The 20497-nt window shown below is 41.4% G+C and overlaps 1 protein-coding gene across 7 annotated transcripts; it reads left to right on the forward strand.

The window, feature by feature from the left end:
• Positions 1-11969: 11969 nt before the first annotated feature.
• Positions 11970-18806, forward strand: LOC125552439 (inositol-tetrakisphosphate 1-kinase 2). 7 transcript variants are annotated; one of them, XR_015601450.1, is made up of 11 exons: positions 11970-12563; positions 14421-14502; positions 14687-14719; positions 15280-15400; positions 16226-16318; positions 17028-17147; positions 17231-17407; positions 17654-17709; positions 17785-17869; positions 17965-18369; positions 18439-18806. XR_015601450.1 is itself a non-coding variant. In XM_087518716.1 (10 exons), exons 1-10 carry the CDS (start codon positions 12376-12378, stop codon positions 18087-18089), a joined length of 1008 nt encoding a protein of 335 aa, XP_087374842.1. In that variant the 5' UTR covers positions 11971-12375; the 3' UTR covers positions 18090-18806. The 7 variants fall into 7 exon arrangements, 2 of the variants coding, with proteins under 2 accessions (XP_087374842.1, XP_048571951.1); XR_015601449.1 differs by having other exon boundaries at positions 17965-18143; positions 18235-18806; XR_007303588.2 differs by having other exon boundaries at positions 17965-18143.
• Positions 18807-20497: the final 1691 nt, after the last annotated feature.

A 20497-nucleotide genomic window follows, 5' to 3' on the forward strand; every position in this document is an offset into this window, starting at 1 on the left:
ATAAAAAATGCGTCTTCAATAGAGTAGATGATGCTCTTTCAAGGAAATACTGCAATATCATGTCCATATCATAAGTGACACCAGTGTGGGCTAAAGAAGTGGTAGAGAGCTACATATATGACAACTTTTATTGGCCTTTGGTGGAACAACTAATGCTCAAGGCCTCTGCTGCCCCAGGGGAATATACTTTAACTTATGGCATTATTAGATACAAAGGGAAACTTGCTATTGGACAAGGCAATGCTCTCATGCAGAAGTTTCTTATTGCTCTGCATTCTTCTCCTACAGGAGGCCACTCAGGCATGAGAGCAACCTACCAAAGGATTAAGGGCATCTTCTACTGATCAAGTCTTAAAAAGGACACATAAACTTTTGTGTCTCATTGACCAATATGCCAAAGATCTAAACATGATCAATGCTTATATCCTAGTCTTTTGGAACCATTGTTGTACCATGCATGGCATGGGCTCACATTTCTATGGATTTTATAGAAGGCTTGCCAAAGTCTTAAGGCAAGGAGGTCATCTTGGTTGTTGTGGACACAATGGCCACAGTGGCACACGCTTTTCTAGATAATATAATCAAATTTCATGGGCCTCCTAGACTGATTATTTATGACATGGACATGATTTTCACAAGCCAAATGTGGAGAGAGATCTTCACTAGTGAAAGTGCAACTATCCCTAGGTGGTTTTGGTAATTCCTAACAACATATAGCTCATTGAACTAATGCTATTTCAAGATGATCATTTCAGAAAGTTCAATGATTGGCATGGCATGGATTAGGAATGTGGACCCCTCAAAATGCTAAGGACACATATTGGCTCAAGCTCAAGACTCTACATTTTCATTTTAGTGATCCAAGATCACATTGAGTCCATAGGAAAAGCCAATACTATTAAAAGGGGATGAGGTGTTGCTTAATGGCTTGCTTGCTCAAAATGCTTAGTGGTATGCTCTAAAAGCCCTCAACCACTTTATCATATCCACATATGTCCCAAACCAAAAGTCAAACTCAGCCCTACCGATTTGATCTATCCGGTGCCACCGAGTTCACTTGACATAGCCACTGCCAGAAACCCTAGTCACTTCGGTCTCACTGATAGGGATCTCGGTCCCAACGAGATGGGATTGCAAACTCCCGGTTTCCCTTCATAACTTTTCAGTCCAACCGAGATGAGCGATCGGTCCCACCGAGTTCGCAATGCAAACTCTTTGCTTCCATTTCATAACATTTCGGTCTCACCGAAATGAGCGAATCGGTCCCACCGAGTTTTCCTGACCAACTCTCTGTTTGCCTATTACAGAAATTGATCCTACCGAGTTTATGTGATCGGTCTCATCGAGATTATGTTATGCCCTAACCCTAATGAAATCGGTCCCACCGAGTTGACATGTCGGTCCCACCGAAAATCCTAACGTTCACATTTTGAACTAAATCGGTCTGACTGAGTTTCATGATTCGGTCCCACCGAGTTTGGTGATTTGTGTGTAATGGTTAGATTTTGTGTGGAGGCTATATATACCCCTCCACCCTTCCTTCATTAGTAAGGAGATCCATCAGAACGTGCCTACACTTCCAACAGACATTTTCTGAGAGAGAACCACCTACGCATGTGTTGAGACCAAGATATTCCATTCCAACCACAAGAATCTTGATCTCTAGCCTTCCCCAAGTTGCTTTCCACCCAAATCATCTTTCCACCAAATCCAAATATGTGAGAGAGAGAGTTGAGTGTTGAGAGACTATCATTTGAAGCACAAGAACAAGGAGTTCATCATCAACACACCATCTATTACCTTTTGGAGAGTGGTGTCTCCTAGATTAGTTAGGTGTCACCTGGGAGCCTCCGACAAGATTATGAAGTTGAAACAAGGAGTTTGTAAGGGCAAGGACATCACCTACTTCGTGAAGATCTACCCTAGTGTGGCAAGTCCATGGACGATGGCCATGGTGGGATAGACAAGGTTGCTTCTTCATGGACCGTTCGTGGGTGGAGCCCTCCGTGGACTCGCGCAACCGTTACCCTTCGTGGGTTGAAGTATCCATCAATGTGGATGTACGATAGCACCACCTATCAGAACCATGCCAAAAATCTCCGTGTCTACATTGCGTTTTCTCCCTCCAATCTCCTCCCTTTACCTTCATATGCAATGTTTTACATTCCGCTGCTATACTCTTAGACTTGCATGTATAGGTTGATTGCTTGACTTGTGCTAAGTTGCTAAAATCTACCAAAACTTAAAATTGGGACAAGGCTAGATTTTTATTTGGTCAAGTTGTCTAATCACCCCCTCTAGACATACTTTCGATCCTACAAGTGTTATCAGAGCTTTGGTCTCCATTTGCCTTGATTTCCATAACTTTCGGTGATCATAGCCTTGGTTTCACAACCTAGGAGAGTATGGCGTCTAGCGAGGGAAATTACCACCGTAGAGGTCCTTACTTTTATGGTACTAATTTTGCTAGTTGGAAACATAAGATGAAACTGCATATTTTTTGACATAACCCCGCCGTTTGGGCTATTGTGTGTATTGGCTTGCAAGGTGAATTCTTTGATGGGAGAGAAGCGAACCGTGAAGCTACCGCGAAAGAGTTGAAGATGCTGCAATATAATGTTCAAGCTTGCGATATCCTCCTCAACGGATTGTGCCCCGAAGAATTCAACAAAATCAGCCGTCTTGAGAATGCAAAGAAATTTGGGATACTTTGATTGATATGCACGAGGGTACCGACTCCGTCAAGGAATCCAAATTGGATGTACTTCAAAGGCAACTTGACAAGTTCTAAATGAAGGATGGTGAAGGTGTCGCTGAAATGTAGTTTAGGCTTGCTCTCATCACAAATGAGATTGCCAGCTTAGGAAGTGAGGAGATGACCGATAGATTCATCATCAAGAAGATCCTAAGAGCCTTGGATGGAAAATATGATACCGTGTGCACATTGATCCAAATGATGCCCAATTACAAAGATCTCAAGCCAACGGAAGTCATTGGAAGAATTGTTGCTCATGAGATGTCACTCAAGGATAAGGAAGAGCTTCACAACAAGTCAAGTGGTGCTTACAAAGCCTCATGTGATGCTCCTACATCATCAAGTGAGAAACAAATCTTCAATGAGGAATTGAGCCTAAAGGTGAAGAACTTAAACAAGTTCTACAAGAGGATAAGTAAGGAAAGAAGTTCCAAGTCAAGGTCCTACAATGACAAAAGATCTTCGAGTCATGAGCGTAATTGCTACAATTGTGGAAAACCCAGACACTACTCCAATGAGTGTACGGCCCCCTACAAAAGAAGAGAAGATTCACCCAAGAGGAGAAGTAGAAGAGAAGAATCACCACCTAGAGAGAGGAGGAGTAGAGATGATCATTATGAACGCAGAACCTCTTGGAGAAGCAAAGATTCAGAAAGTAAGTACAAGTCATCCAGGAGCTACACAAAACGAAGACATCAAGCTCATGTTGGTGAATGGGTATCCGGCTCTGACTCCGACCATCACTCCGAAAGAAGTTATCACTCCGACTCCGAATATACTCAAGATGAAGGTGTTGCCAGTCTAGCACTTGTGTCAACCAACTCCTACGACATATTTGACTCACCAAATGAAGGAATTGGGAGATGCTTCATGGAAAAAGGCCCAAAGGTATCACACCCCGAGTATGTTGATTTCAATAGTGATGAAGATGACTTGCTAGGCGATGATGATTTACTTGTTGACAATTTTAGTGATGATAACTATGATGAAATTGCTATTAATCATGCTAATCAAGATGAAACGAATGATGATGATAAGAAGAAGATTGAGCGTCTAACTAAAGAACTAAACACTCTTAAGTTAGCTCATGAAACAACCTTGGAAGATCATCGAGAACTTTTAAAGACTCAGGAGAAGTTACGCTTTGAAAAGCTCAACCTTGAGCAAGATCATGGGTTCTTAAAAGCAATCAATGATGATCTTCGCAAGAAAAGTTCTTCTTACATTGCCAAGCGTTTACTCTTGTCTACTTATATGCCACATGTTAAATCTAGCAACAAGAGTAAGAAAGATTCTTCTTCTAGTAGTAACAACAACAATCATGATAAATCCAATATTGTTACTTTTAGTAGTTCTCTTGATTCCACTAACGATTCTCTTAGCCAAGTTACACTTGAGCAACAAAATAGCTTATTGAAGGGAATTATAGAGAAAGGTGTTTACAAAAGCCTTGCTAGGAGTAAGCAATTTGAGGAAATTGTACACAAGCAAGGAAGGCACCGAAAGAATCAAGGTATTGGTTTTGAACGAAAGTTCAATGCTAATGGAGTTGAGTGGGATGAAGATCAATACCCCAAGACGAAGTTTGTTCCTCAACATGAGAAGTATGATCCTACTTCTTTCCAAGGGACACAAGCTCAAGATGATCTTCCACCACAAGACCACGCAAAATGGCAAGGATAGGCTTCAAGAGGAGATTGATGCATTTGAAGAAGCTCCTAAGGCCTTGGTCAAGTGGGTTCCCAAGACTACATCAAGTTCAACTTCATCAAGTACGACTACAACTCCAAGGATTCCTATCAAGATGATGTGGATCCGGAAGAAGAAGGACTAGAGAGTTCTTGAGGGTGACTCCGCCAACATACTTCACTGATATTATTTTGGCGAGGACCAATGCAAACAACTTCCACAACTTGCACTAGTTCAAGGAGTCACAAACCCTCTTGTTGGTAAGACAAGGGACAAGGTAGCCTAATGCTTTCATGGACATCATCTTGTGTGTACATCACTCTATGTCTATGGATATCCTTTTTTGTTCCTTGTGGGACTAACTCGTGTAGGTATTGAAAGTGCAACTCACTCCAATGGATTGCTCTGAATGATCTACATCAACATTGAGCATCCACATCTTCAACATCTACATGAAGTCATCATCGACAAAACCGAAGGTTAGTTCATCCCACTTAGGGGGATATCACGTCTAGGGGGAGCTTTACTCTAATTAGTTGAGCTAAAGCAACTCTAATGGTGTGAACACAACAATTCCTTATGTAAAAGTGGTAACCCCACTTGTGCTTAAACGATGAGTATGACCTATGATCAAGTGTTATCACTTGACTCCTAAGTCAATATACTCACATATAGATGACCTAGTCATCGCCAATTGCTTGATAGATGCTAGAGTGTTTGTGCATGCTTTGTCACATATTTCATTTGCCATTTTATTGTGTGACCATGTTGATTGCATATTTTACTCATTCAAGAACATCCATTTGTTGCTTTGATTGTTTGGCTTTTTCTCTTTTGCCAAATGGATGGGCAAGAATGCCTAAGAACTTCCTCTAGCTATCTATGCTTTTCTCGTCTCAAACTCTATTCATGCTACATCACAAAGTTTGATCAAGTTAGATTCAAAGCACAATGTGTGAGGAGCACTCAGAGTCCCCGATTCGTCATATACTTAAACTTTCAAAACCTCTCTGTGCATTTTGGTCTGACCGATCCATCCACTTCGGTCACACCGAGTTCACTGAGTTGATCTAGGTTTTTATTCTTGGTGCAGCTGATTTGAACTTTTCGGTTACACTGAGTTGCAGTAACCGCTTGCGATTCTGCATCTCGGTGCCACCGAGTTGTTCCACTAGGTCACACCTACAGGGTCGGGATATATAAACCCACGGGTGAGATTTTGGAAATTTCTTCAAAACTCCTCAGCCCGTGCGTGTCCTGCTCTGCCGTCTCGGGTCTTCGGATCGTATTCTCGTCGCCAGCGACCTCCCGCCACTGGTTTCCATCACCGTCAACGGGATTCAACCCCTCCATTGCCGCCGTAGCGAACTCACTGCCGAACTAGGGTATGAGTTTGATCTTTTGTGCTAATTCCTTAATCCGATTCTAAGCACAATGCAATGCCATGTTCTTTACCATGTATGAAATCAATCTATCCAAAGAAAACGTTCCTTAGATTAGGGTTGATTCGAAAATTTAGGGTTAGGTTTCCGCCGAACTCATCTCGGACCGACCGAGTTGTAGAAATCGGTCTCACTGATTTGGCTTAGGCCATTACACTTGCACTTTTCGGTCTGACCGAAAGTTGCAAATCAGTGCGACCGAGTTCGACTCTCTGTGAAACCCTAGCAATCTCGAAGCCACCGAACTGTGACTCGGTCTGACCGAGTTCACTAGTTTAGGCTCCAAAAGTTGCTTCGGTGTCACTGAGTTTAACAAAGCGGTAGCTCCGAAATGATTTTTGTGGAGAACTAAAACTAAGTTTTTGACTCATCTATTTTGCAAAAACTCTGCACTTTGTGATGCTCATCCACTCTACCTCATCTATATCTATTCACAGGGTCTGCTGTCAGTTTGCTTGCCAGAATGTCTGACCAAAGTGATAGCCAGAACAAATCAGAAGAGCAAGTGCACATGAGTGAGGGCACTAGTCCCTCAAGCAGCTATGATGAGGGCAGCAGGAGCAGTCCAAGCAATTTTCCCAAGGAAGCCAATAGATCAAGGAAGAAGAAAACCTCAAACTATGAGGATGAGGACTATGTGGCTGTTGAGGAAGAAGTGAGCTCCAAAAATAAAGTGTTGAAGAAGGAATATGGTACTGCTGCTACAACAAAGCCCGGATCGCATAAGAAGGCCCCTACCAAGAGGGTGCCAACCTTAAAGGCCAGGGTCTCAACTATTGAAACTTCTAAGCCAACTGAAGAGGCTCCTGGAGAGAGTAAGAAAAGGAAAGAGAGGGTCAAGAAGACCTCTGCCAGAGTCATTGGTAGATCCTCTATAATGAGAGATCTAGCTGAAGAAGAAGAGGATGTTGCACCAGCACCCAAGTCCCAGAAGCTTATGGGGGATGCTATTAAGTCAGGGGCTGCTACCTCAAAGCCCAAGACTGACCCCAAAGCTGCTGCTCAAGCTCAAAAGACTTCTAAGCCCAAGAGAAGCACGAGGAACATTCCAGCTAAAGAGAAGAACAAGGCCCCAGTGCCTGAAATGGAAGAAGAAGAAGATGTTGAAGCCCAAGTGCTCAGGAAACTTAAACCAAAGATTCCAGATCACAATGACAGTCATCCAGTGGCAGAAGATATGAGCATCAGGAAGGATGCAGGTCTGAGACTTTGGAGACAGACTGGTCCATATGCTATGAGAAGGAAGACTATTGTGGACTACAGGTTCCACACCAAAGAACAACAAGATTTCTATGAAACCATTCTGCTGGACAAGAAGCCTATAGTTTGTGACATGAAGTGGGCTGACTGGGAGTACATTGATGAGAATGAAGATCATTTTCCAGGTGTACATGAGAGATTCAGATCATGTGGTGTTGACGAGTTTGTGGGTCAAGAGCTGACAAAATGGAATGATGAACTCATCATGCAATTCTACTCCACTGCTCATTTTTATCCAGATGGTAGGATTGTATGGATGTCTGAGGGTACAAGGTACCAGTCAATTGTTGATGAGTGGGCCAAGTTGATAAATGCCCCTGAAGAGCATGAGGATGACTTGGATGCCTATGCCAAGAAGAAGAAAGACCACAACTCTATGACCAACATGTACAAAGAGATCCCAGACAAAGCTTTGGAAACACATAAGTTTGGATCTGTACATTACTTGTTGTATAGTCTAGCTACAATCAACACTATATTGAGGCATACATTGTTGCCCAAATATGGAGATCACAAGATGATCAGAGGCCATTCAATCAACTTGCTGCAGATATTTGATGTTCCTCGGAAATTCAAGGTCGTGAGTCTGATTGTTGAGACAATCAAGAGGACAGCTGCTGATCAAAAGAGATCTTGTGGGTATGCTCCACACATTCATGTGTTCATCAACTCCAAGATGGGAACACACACTTATTTGTTGGACAAGGATCACTTACCTTTCAGACCGGAATTTGAAGATAACACAGTTGTGATGAATGAGGATTATCCCACATTAGTGCAAGCACAAGAGAAGAGAACAAAGGCTAAGGCTGAGAAGGCTGCAAAGATGCCAAGTGTTGAGGATGCATCTCAAGTTTTTTTGAAGTCAAAACAAGATCAGCTTGCATATCTAATTCAAGCAACTTTGAGGATTGAGCAGGGCTTGGCAACCCTGAACAAGAATCAGGAGAGCTTGGAGAGGATCATAGAGACCAAGTTCTATGATCTTGATCTGAAAGTAACAAAGATGCAGTCAGCTATTGAGCAGCTCCAGGAGGAAGCGGAGGAGAAGAGAGGAAAGGTTACTACAAATGCTTTTCGGGGAGTGCCCAGAGGTCAGAGATCTGCTGCAGTGCCAGTGCCTGACACTAGAGCAACTACTTCGGCAACAGCTTCAGTGTCACCTCCAGTTGCCACTCCACCAGCTCCAACAACATCTACCGATGCCTTCGTCCTTGGCGTCCTTTCTACACCACCTCCCGAAGATCAAGCCTAGAGAGACGCATAGCACTATGCATTTTCAAACTTTTTGGTAACTTGTTGCCAAAGAGGATGAAGTATATAGATCTTAGGCTTCGAGAGAGAGAGTGATTTGCTTCTTTGTCTTTCTTGCTATTTGCTTGATACTTTTGTGTGTGCTCGTTTGATACTTTATGTCTCTGTGTGAGATACTTGTATGATCATGTGTTTGATCATATCCTACCTTAATGCTTATGCTTGGATGATATTATCTTTTATATCTCATATATGATCATTCACTTTGCTTGGTGATGAGTGCATGTTTTAATTACTATCATTTTGAGCGCTCCACCAAGATGTATGTGACATGGAAGAGTGACCCATGATCCTAATCGATCGTGCATTTGCATTCAAAAGCAAATCTTAAATAATGCACAAATTTAGGGGGAGATCTTGCTTATCACATACTTCTCAAAGCGACGATGTATTTCAATCTTATTATCATTTGTTGAAGCTTTGATCTATATGTTGTCATCAATTACCAAAAAGGGGGAGATTGAAAGTGCAACTATCCCTGAATGGTTTTGATAATTCCTAACAACATATAGCTCATTGAACTAATGCTATTTCAAGATGATCATTTCAGAAAGTTCAATGATTGACATGGCATGGATTAGGAATGTGGACCCCTCAAAATGCTAAGGACACATATTAGCTCAAGCTCAAGACTCTACATTTTCATTTTAGTGATCCAAGATCACATTGAGTCCATAGGAAAAGCCAATACTATTAAAAGAGGATGAGGTGTTGCTTAATGGCTTGCTTGCTCAAAATGCTAAGTGATATGCTCCAAAAGCCCTCAACAACTTTCTCATATCCACATATGTCCCAAATCAAAAGTCAAACTCGGCCCTACCGATTTGATTTATCCGGCGCCACCGAGTTCACTTGACATAACCACTGTCAAAAACCCTAGTCACTTTGGTCTCACCGATAGGGATCTCGGTCTCACCGAGATAGGATTGCAAACTCTCTATTTCCCTTCGTAACGTTTCGGTCCAACTGAGATGAGTGATTGGTCCCACCAAGTTCGCAATGCAAACTCTTTGTTTCCCTTTCGTAACATTTTAGTCTCACCAAAATGAGCGAATCGGTCCCACCAAGTTTGCCTGACCAACTCTCTGTTTGCCTATTACAGAAATCGGTCTTGCCGAGTTTATGTGATCGGTCTCACCGAGATTACATTATGCCCTAACCCTAATGAAATCGGTCCCACCGAGTTGACATGTCGGTCCCACCGGAAATCCTAACGTTCACATTTTGAACTAAATCGGTCTGACCGAGTTTCATGATTCGGTCCCACCGAGTTTGGTGATTTGTGTGTAACGGTTAGATTTTGTGTGGAGGCTATATATACCCCTCCATCCTTCCTTCATTAGTAAGGAAAGCCATCAGAACGTGCCTACACTTCCAACATACATTTTCCGAGAGAGAACCACCTACTCATGTGTTGAGATCAAGATATTCCATTCCAACCACAAGAATCTTGATCTCTAACCTTTCCCAAGTTGCTTTCCACTCAAATCATCTTTCCACCAAATTCAAATCTGTGAGAGAGAGTTGAGTGTTGAGGAGACTATCATTTGAAGCACAAGAGCAAGGAGTTCATCATCAACACACCATCTATTACCTTTTAGAGAGTGGTGTCTCCTAGATTGGTTAGGTGTCACTTGGGAGCCTCCGACAAGATTGTGGAGTTGAACCAAGGAGTTTGTAAGGGCAAGGAGATCGCCTACTTCGTGAAGATCTACCCTAATGAGGCAAGTCCTTCGTGGGTGATGGCCATGGTGGGATAGACAAGGTTGCTTCTTCGTGGACCCTTCGTGGGTGGAGCACTCCGTGGACTCGCGCAACCGTTACCCTTCGTGGGTTGAAGTCTCCATCAACGTGGATGTACGATAGCACCATCTATCGAAACCACGCCAAAAATCTCCGTGTCTACATTGCGTTTGCTCCCTCCAATCTCCTCCCTTTACCTTCATATGCAATGTTTTACATTCCGCTGCTATACTCTTAGACTTGCATGTGTAGGTTGATTGCTTGACTTGTGCTAAGTTACTAAAATCTGCCAAAACATAAAATTGGGAAAAGACTAGATTTTTATTTGGTCAAGTAGTCTAATCACCCCCTCTGGACATACTTTCGATCCGACAACTGGCCTCAAAATTGAGCTCAGATATAGTTCATCTTATCACCCACAAACATATGGACAAACTGAAAGATTAAACCAGTGCTTGGAGACTTATTTGAGGTGCATGACTTCCAATGAACCAAAAAAGTGGCATTCATAGTTGGCATATAGCTGAGTATTGGTACAACACTACTTACCATACAACCCTTAAAATGTCCTCATTCTAAGCTATATATGGGTTCCCCCTCATTGATTAGTGAGATGGCTATCCTAGGACCTGAAGATTTAGGAGCAAGAGAATTTCTAGAGAACAAACATGCTATGTTGGATTAGCTCAAGCAGAACCTAACACAAGCACAACAAAGAATGAAAAGGTATGCTGACATGAAAAGAGTAGAAAGAACTTTTGACAAAGAAGACTTGGTCTATCTGAAGATGGCTCCTTACATGCTCCCAGCTTTTGGATTCAGAGAGTCACTTAAACTGCAACACAAGTACTATGGTCCCTTCCTGATTACACAGCAAGTGGGTAAAGTGGCCTACAAACTCCATTTCCTGATCACATCAAAATCCATCTTGTGTTCCATGCCAGTCAACTCAAAAGACACCTAGCCTAAGAGCTATCCCCATCCCAAACATGCAGACTGTGAATGAGGATGGTACACTCAAATGTTGCACCAGCGCTAGTTCTCCATGTACAACAAATACCTCGTCGCAATATTCCTAGGATTCAGTGGCTCGTGCAGTGGGAGAACCTAGCGCCGAAGGATGCTACATGGGAGGACACAAACTTCATCAAATGCACGTTCGCGACGTTCTTCAAGTTGACCACTGCGGCGTGAGAGCATCATCGTTGACAATGCTATGAGGACACGATCGATTCCGAGGAGGGAGCAATGTCATGCCAACACTTTCAGTTAACTGTTCAGTTTCAGTACCGGTTCAACGTCCGACAAGAGTTGCTTTGAATCAAACGACTGTACTCACATGGGACCTCCCCTCGCTCGACGTCTGGTTTCACTCCACTTAAAGCACTGTTGGTTAGTTAGTTTTACAACGCTATGACAGTTACTGTGCGGTTGTGCCTATAAAAGGGGCCAGGTTGTGCCTTCGACATGTTATGTTATTTTTTCTCAATTTCTAGCCTACGGGCGAGAATACTACCGATCGGCCTCTCAATTCACCCCTTCCCCTTAATTGTTTCCCCATAAAACTGTTCATACATACCTACTTCATCTGTAAACTAATAGAAAACCTTTTAGATCACAACGTCTTATATTAGTTTACAAAGGGATTAGATCGGATCTTACATTGCTCGGGTTTGACACCCTCTCCCTACCACTAGGTTCGTCAAGGCCGCCGGTGGGGGAGGGGAGAGGAGAGGAGCCGAGAAAAAGAAAGGAACTCTCAATGGAGGGGAGGGGAGGGGGAGAGGGGAGCCTCCCCCCATTCGTATTGCACGGAGAAGGTAACACGGTTGTCTACGACCGTAGATGTGCGGCAGATAATATTGCGACCGAGAATCACCCACTCACTCGCCTTCTCCTCGCTTCGTCGTCTACATAACCCGGCCGCTCTGTTCTCGTGCTCCCTCTTCCACTCGTCTCGCCATTAATTAAAGCTCCGGAAAACAATTTCCCTCTCCCAAATCCTCCAGATATAGCCCCCCTACCACACCCCAGCAAACTCTCACGCGCGCGCGAAGCATCGGCTCTGCTGGATCCCCCCCTTTGCCTGGGCATTTGATTTTCCCCCGAATTTCCCATCATTTTGGGTTTATCGGCCATCTGTGGCGGCAGCTCGGGATAGGGCTCGCGGGGATGAGGTTGCATGGGGATGTGTCGGATGATGAAGAGGAGGGTGCGGTGATGGATCCGGCACTGCTGTCTCCGTCATCGCCGCCCGCCGGTGCGGCGGCGGCGGCTGCGTCGAGGCTGGTGGTGGGCTACGCCCTCACGAAGAAGAAGGTTAAGAGCTTCCTCCAGCCCAAGCTGCTCCTGCTGGCGAGGTAAAAGCCTGGATCACCGCTTATAGAGATGGACTCCATTGATTGATTGATTCATGGTGGATGCAGGCGGTGGATGTTTTTTTTAGAGAAAGGGGGTGTGTTTCTTGTTTGCTGAGTGGGGAGTAATTTCACAAAACATGAAAACATAAGATTTTTTTTTTCTGGTACAGAGGTGTTGAAGACTTAAGGGTGTTGCTCTTGGAGGAAAAATGCTGTTCTTGGATCAGTTTTTGAACATCAGTAGTACTTTACTTGGACAGGCAGAGGTGACAAAGGGGTAGTAATGAACTAGTAATTGATGTTCAAACCAATATAATTTCTGCAGTGGGGGGTGGAATGGAATGCTATTCTGTTCCTTATAGCACTTGTTAATCAGTGATCGAATCAGATATCGACCGGAGTAAAGTTAGCGAGAACAGCTAGTGAGAGTGGCTTCTCAGTGAAGCATGCTGGGTTCTAGATTAGAAATTCCAGTAGCATCGTTAGATGCCATATACGCGTGCCAATGTTGGCAGTTACACTGCACGAGGGGATGTCCATGGTCTATAATTTTATATTATCATGTCCACTTGACTAAATGCTTTGTGGTATGCTAATCCTTGTTGCCTCATTGCCTGGCATCTGGGATTCTAGTTGGAATATTCCCATGGATAAGCACATCACATGGATTATGACAACTTGTTGATGGCAATATCTTTCTTGGGATCATTTCCACTTTAGTGAATGCGTCGCTAGATTTGATGGCAACATGGACCACTGACAAACAGTTACTCCCTCTTATATTATGGGACGTATAGTGTAAAAAACGCTCTTATATTATGGGACGTATAGTGTAAAAAACGCTCTTATATTATGGGACGTATAGTGTAAAAAACGCTCTTATATTATGGGACGGAGGGGGTATTTTTCTTGAAAATACTACTGACAAACAATCTTTGAGCTGGCTATCTTGTTAGTTACCTGAATTAAGAGCTAAATGTATCCAATTATTTGCTGGTTGGTTCTCAGCCTATGAACATAATAAAAGGATGTCGAAAAATAAGCAAAGATGAAATAACAAGGAACTCTTGCAAAATTAAAATTTACATTCTGAGACTGATATATGTTTTGATTTTAGAAAAAAGTAAATGTACACTCAGAGGGTGGGTGCTCGAGTTTAAGGTTTATATACTTGCACATCTTAGAAAATTCTCAAGATTCGTATATGTGAATCATGTTACAGCATGTGGGTCTGCAAAGAATCATGCAAAATTATGATCAAATGTTTCCTGTACAAAAAGACAAATGGCTCAGTTTTTTATTCATGTACTTTTATTGTTTAAAAACTTATAAAAACAAATGTGCACTTTACCCTTGTGAGTGGCTTCACAGGCTAAACAACATAAGGCATGTATTCTGGTAGAAAAATATAAGCAAGGAACGGAAACAAATTTACAAGCGAAATGTTCTTTTCAGGAATTGAACAAATTTTGCTCGGTCAAATTGTATATCTGAAGTTGATTAATATTTTTAGTTTGTTCATTTATCCCTGCTGTTGAGTAACTCAAAATATGAATGTTTTGACATGATGCTGGTTTCCATATAATTCCTTTTTATCCTTTGCAAGGTACCCTTGTGACATATTCTGATTTGTATTTGATTGAGTATTCAGGTGTCCCTAAAAACAAATTAACCCAGTTGCGTTGGCGATGCATTTTTTTTTAAAGTTCAGCAGAGAGCTTGAATTTGACTTGGATGATTTTGTCTACTCACTTATTATAAGTTTATAATCACTAGCCTCGTATGCTGACTAGTTGCCAAGATTTTATTTTAGTGCTACTTGACATCTTCTTAAACATGTGCATTTTACTTTTTCAGGAAGAAAGGAATTAGTTTCATATCAATTGATGAGACTCGTCCTCTCTCAGAACAAGGCCCATTTGATATCATCTTGCACAAGGTTAGCCAAATACTTCCTAAAATATGTTTTGAAAGTCTGTGGATGCATAGGTCTCAGAACTAAGATTGTGTTACATATTTTCTCCAATTGTTGTGTCTATACGGTTTGAATATTGAAAGAAGTGACTTCTGCTTAATATTTTTAAAATATTATGTCATGATACGTTTCTTGCTTCCTTCTGCAGAAAACTAGCAAGGAGTGGCAGCGGTTTCTGGAGGTAATACTAGACGACAGGTGTAGAAACCTGATGATCTGCAAATGCATGCGTACCATACTGATACAATATGCACGCTCGTCATACATTTATCTAATTTTTCTTGTATAGTTGGTACCATGTCCTGGGAAATCAGTAGTCAGACAGCCCCTCCGTCCAGAAATAGATGGCGTTTCAGATGTTGACACAGTCGCCAACAAACATCTTTGAAAAAGAAATCTGTTATGAAAATGTGATTCCTGTGAAATCCAATGATATTATTTTCTTATAATCAACCCAAATTTTTTTTTCATATATTGGGAGTCAAAGATAAAATTTCAACTCAATGAATTCTAGGAAGTCATGTGTTTTGGAACCTTGGTAGTAAGATTTAGTGTTTATCCTGTCTGCGGCAATGACAGTTAGTATAGTTAATTATCTAATGCAAAAAAAGAAGTCGTAATTGTCCACTGCAGCTCCCTGTGAAAAGCTTATCATAATTGTTGCACTTTGCTCTTAGCTTCTAAATCAAGAATTCCCCTTCTCTGTTGATTTTTACATTTAAAATATTTCATTCTGTGAAGGATTATCATGAAGTGCATCCAGAAGTCACTGTCCTCGACCCACCCAATGCCATTGAGCATCTGAACAATCGACAATCGATGCTTGAAGAAGTAGCAGATTTGAACCTGTCCAGTTTCTATGGTAATATTGCAGATGCGTAATACGTCTGATAATGATATTTGTGCCGAATATAAGCCCATTTGAACTGTTTGGGCGAGTGCTGTGCATTTTCTCACCTCATGTGAGTATTGTGGTTCTAGAATGTGCATAGATCTGAACGCATATTCTATGAGTGGAAGAGTGGAAGCACTCACCCACACAAGCACGAAGTCCACTCATAAAAATAGACATTGTAATTTAAGGTTTTCTTTGTGCATAAATTACTGATTTTTTTTTGCTTTCCTCGTCATGAAATGGCAGAGTGCCTGCCTGTTTTGTAAAAAAAGGTTTCTCTGAATGTTTGTATCTTGTGAGTTGATATGTGTTTCATGACCAAGTACATTGACACATCAGATTCTCACCTAATTCTCATGTAACTGCAGTCCTAGAAAAGAATTGCTTTCAATAGAAAGGCACCAACAAGATCTTCTTGTTGACAAGGGGGGCTGACAATCTTATTTCTGTCCTTTTGAACCATTTGTGTTTCCAGTTAAGGTTGCTATGTAAATCATCTTCAAACTTAAGAGAGCACTAACTCCATTAATGAAAATTGCGGGAACACTGGGCAAAATTTCTTGTTTGCTTGTTTTCTGCTGGGTGAGTCCAGTGACAGATTCTGTTCAATTGGACAGCAGTATCTTTCTGATTTATCGTGAACACATAGCATATTGACATGCAGGCTACTGAAAGTGCATCCCCAGCTTACTTCTGTGAAGGACTTAATATGTTTTTTTGCTCATAAGGACTTAATATGTTTACAATAGTATATAATATATTTTTTATGGTTTGAATTTTGGACAATCGCAGAAGAAGTTTGCACTCCACGCCAACTGGTCATTATGAAAGATCCGTCCTCTATACCAACTGCAGTTGCCATGGCTGGGCTAACCTTGCCATTGGGTAATTTGTTCAAATCTTGAAACTATCAGTTGCATGCTTCTTGAATCTTAATTTGTATTTGTTGCTCCTTTCAAGACACACTTTACTTTAGTTGTTATATGAGAGTTTAGATATCAGCTATGGGCATCATATGATTTGCACTAGCTGTAATATCACGAGTCATGACACTGTACAACCTAGCTACATGTATGCTTTCGTTCTGTTCTGTGAAACATATGCTTCACTCATTATTGAACGATTACAATATAAACAGGCATGCACTGTATGACAAACAAGGAAGGGAATGATGAAATGATATTATTGACATTATGTTGCAGAAATCCTCTATGATTATTTAGTTTGGTGATTTATATGTTACCTGATTCTATGTGCATGCTATGTGGAAACATGTCCTGCAACTTGCCTGTCACATTTGGTGAATTAAACACTAGTTTGAATGAGGACGTAAAGTGAGTAGGGTTGGCCAGTAGTGCATTTGGGCGAGATAGACACTTAGACTAATATTCAAGTTTGATGTTGTGATGTTCTCCTTCCAGTTGATAATTCCCAGTATCACATATTTAGGCCATTTTCCCTGCTGTAGCTCCAGTATTCTGCTTCTGGGGCTTTGTCTTATTCTCCTTCAATGTGTTACATGGGACTTCCTGTTTGTTATGTGTGGAACTAGTAAGTGGAAATTTCTGATGGGACGCACTTCTGTTTGTTGCAGTTGCCAAGCCATTGGTTGTTGATGGAACATCTAAATCTCATGAGCTATCTCTGGCATACGATGAGGCGTCCTTGCCAATGCTTGATCCTCCTCTGGTACTCCAGGAATTTGTGAATCATGGTAACTCCTGATTCTTTTATCTGGCATATGCTTTTTTGCTCTGGATTGGTCGAATCGTGGCATCTGATTTATTAAATCTACAGGTGGGATCCTCTTTAAGGTGTACATCATTGGTGAAGCTATACAGGTTGTCCGCAGGTTTTCTCTTCCTGATGTTAATACCTATGACTTACTAAACAATGTTGGCATCTATCGACTTCCAAGAGTTTCATGCGCTGCAGCAAGTGCAGATCATGCAGACCTTGATCCTCGTATTGCAGGTGGGTCTTCTGCAGTGTTTCCAATTTATCTTTGGTTTAACTTTATTTTCTTTTTTGAATTGATTCTGTTCCAGTTTCATACTAACACAAAATTGTGTTTGGTATGAAGAAAGTGAAGTTAATAGTTTTGTTATAATCTCAAAGTTGAGGAGAAAATCGTTCAATAAAAAATAGTTGTCTTGTAATGCATTATGTTTGGCAAGAGCTTTTTACTGCACCAAATGAACAGTTTTCATTACTGAACAGAGCTTCCTCCGAGACCACTTCTAGAGAAACTAGGCAGGGAGCTTCGTGGTCGTCTGGTATGACCAGCACTGGTTCTTAACTATGTGTAGCTATTATATTTGTTGCCTCACCTGACATCTTAAAATTTGCAGGGTCTAAGATTGTTCAACATAGATATGATTAGAGAGCTTGGAGCAAATGACCGGTACTATATAATTGATATCAACTACTTCCCAGGTGTGTAGTTATTTTATCTCTCACATGGCTCTGCATTTCTTTTCTTCTGTTTATGTGTTCATGAAGAACTTGCTAGGCCAAAATTTTTATCCCAGCTGAGGGGAAAAGAAATGTATCGTCGCGACATATCTCTGCCTGTGTAGGCCAATTTAACACTGTTCAAGTAGGGGTATCTTCTCTTCTCCACTACCCAAGGTTGGCTTGGCTGGGGCATGAGTAGTCTTGCTAATTGTATGTTGTTCATCCGGGTGCAGATTGTTCTTAACCATTACAGGTAACTTCATCCAAGGTGAAGATTGTTAGGAATATGACATGTAAATCATGCAAGACATTTTAATGCTGTGTAGTTTTATTGATGCTGTCAGATCAGTTCCTATGGAGACAGCAATACACGCTACCACAGAAGTTGCTTTTGTTTTGTTCAGTTAAATGGGCAAGTCTTGCATGTAAAATTACAGTGAAAACGTCATGGTCTTGACTCTTGACGATTTCACAGCATGGTAATTTCCTTGCAGTAGTAATTCTTGACTGTCTAGGAAGTAATGCTGCTGTTTTCATTTTTTCTGCAGGATATGGGAAAATGCCTGGCTATGAGCACATATTCACCGATTTCTTGCAAAGTCTTGGGCAAAACAAATACCAAAGGTGCTTGAGCGGAGGCTGAAGCGTTGGTAGCCATACTTGTTCACTAATGTGCATATCTTGGATACATAAGCTGGAGCCCAAGGCTTGAAGTCCAAAACTTACATGTTTTGTAAGAAGTGGCGCCACATACATCACGGTTGGTCGGGAGTAGGGGGAGAGAAAGAACTCGAATGGCCTTGTGCCCATCTTGTATAAATCACGGTTGTTTTGATCATAGTTTGGTCTCAAATGCTTTCATCAAACAGGATCAGCACCATCAACCTACCATGTATGATATTGATCAGTTAAGCTACATACGGTGCATCACAGTAAGCAATATTCAAAATAAGACAGCATCACCTGCTTCCAGGTATAGTTTGACACTACAGAGAACTAAATGCTCTTCTAGGGGGAAATTCAATCAGATTGCAAAGCTTCTAACCTGCAGTCAGAAAATCTTGATAAATTGAAGCAGGTAGCCATGACTTGGTGCAGGCTTCGAGCATGAGCTGCTCCTTGTTCCGCGGCAGTTTTTAGCTGCTGCAGACTGGACACACAAGGAGTGTTTGCATGTGCCAGCATTTCCAGTAAACCTATTTCTGTTTGTTCGGCAGTAAATGAGCTAAGTTGCAGTGTACTATATAGAAATGGCCTGTACTTTCTAAGGCAGGTTGATGTTGATGCTGCCTCATGTGGAAGAGTCATGTATCGAGGACACAGGCATGCCCAGGGAAACTAATTTTAGAGGTAACATGCGAAAATCCCTTTTGGAGGCCGAGTTCCATGGAGGCCAGATTTTAAAAAATTTAAAATTCACCGAAATTCATAGTTTCATATTTCAAAAAAATCTGAAAAAAATGGATATACCTGGAGGCATAATGCACAAGTGTGTAAATTTTCAAGACGAAATCCATTGAAATGAGGGATGTGCAAAAAAAAACTGATGCTTTTTTAACACATATACTATTCATCCTCCAAGGCCATAAATTTGTTTTTTTGTACAGATCGCATTTCAAGGTATTTCATCTTGAAATTTTACGGACATGTGCATAACATCTTTGTTTACTTGTAATTTTTTTTAGATATTTAAAAAATAAAAGTTTGTATTTTGATTTTTTCAAAAAAACTGAACCTTCATAGATGCCGAGAGCCAAAATGCCTCGCTCGGTAACATGATCCTACTCAAATAGTTACCGAGGACTTGCATGTTCCTATTGTTCAGAGAAAGGCTTCACGAACTACACCGAACAAACTTTCTCGATAAGGCATTTTTATTGACTCAAAATGTAGCATTAAACAGACACAAAGCATGATGAGTAACACCCGACATCACACTAGACATCTGCATAACTAAAATGCACACAATCAAACACTAACAAACTGCAATAATATAAAAAAGCTTAACATAACAACAACTATAGAGTCATATAGGATCAACACTATGCGTGATGCGTGACGCCACGGAAACGATCTTTCACGGTGCCAAAGAACTCACAAGGAGCATCAACTATTTCTCTCAAATGGCAAAGAATAAAAGGAAACACTCTTAAATAAATTGTAGCGGATAATTAGCTTGGTTTATAAGGATGCAACCAAAACAATGAAACTTGTGAACCTATGGAGAATCACAAGAGATAACCACAATGAACCTATATGAATTAAGGACAGGCCCTCCAATCCACACACACGAGCTAACACTCAATGGTACTGGTGCTCTCGGCACAACACAACCTCACAGACTGTCTACAAACATAAACTCAGAAATCTCATCCCCCCTTCACATGGAATAGCCGGGGAGTACTTATACTAGAAGAACCTACTAGTTAGGTGTAAAACAACACAAAATGAAGGGTAAATTCATGAGCTCCAAGTTGTAGCAGGAGCGAGCTTGTTGAGCCTCGCGCTGTAATTAATTTCTGGACAACTTGCATGGGAACTTGCACAACTTTTGACTCAAGACCTCAAATGATGCATCGTTTTTTTGAATGAAAGCTGACTTCAAAG

Source organism: Triticum urartu, chromosome 4A (genome assembly GCF_056163025.1).
Source record: "Triticum urartu cultivar PI428250 chromosome 4A, HENAU_Tu73, whole genome shotgun sequence".
Lineage (NCBI taxonomy): Eukaryota > Viridiplantae > Streptophyta > Magnoliopsida > Poales > Poaceae > Triticum > Triticum urartu.

Excerpts from the sequence above, each read along its gene's own strand:
- LOC125552439 (XM_048715994.2), top strand. The coding sequence starts at position 12,376 with ATGAGGTTGCATGGGGATGTGTCGGATGATGAAGAGGAGGGTGCGGTG. Across the intron at positions 14,503-14,686 it reads TTGATATCATCTTGCACAAG|AAAACTAGCAAGGAGTGGCA; the intron begins GTTAGCCAAATA and ends TTCCTTCTGCAG. Across the intron at positions 17,408-17,653 it reads CCTTGATCCTCGTATTGCAG|AGCTTCCTCCGAGACCACTT; the intron begins GTGGGTCTTCTG and ends ATTACTGAACAG.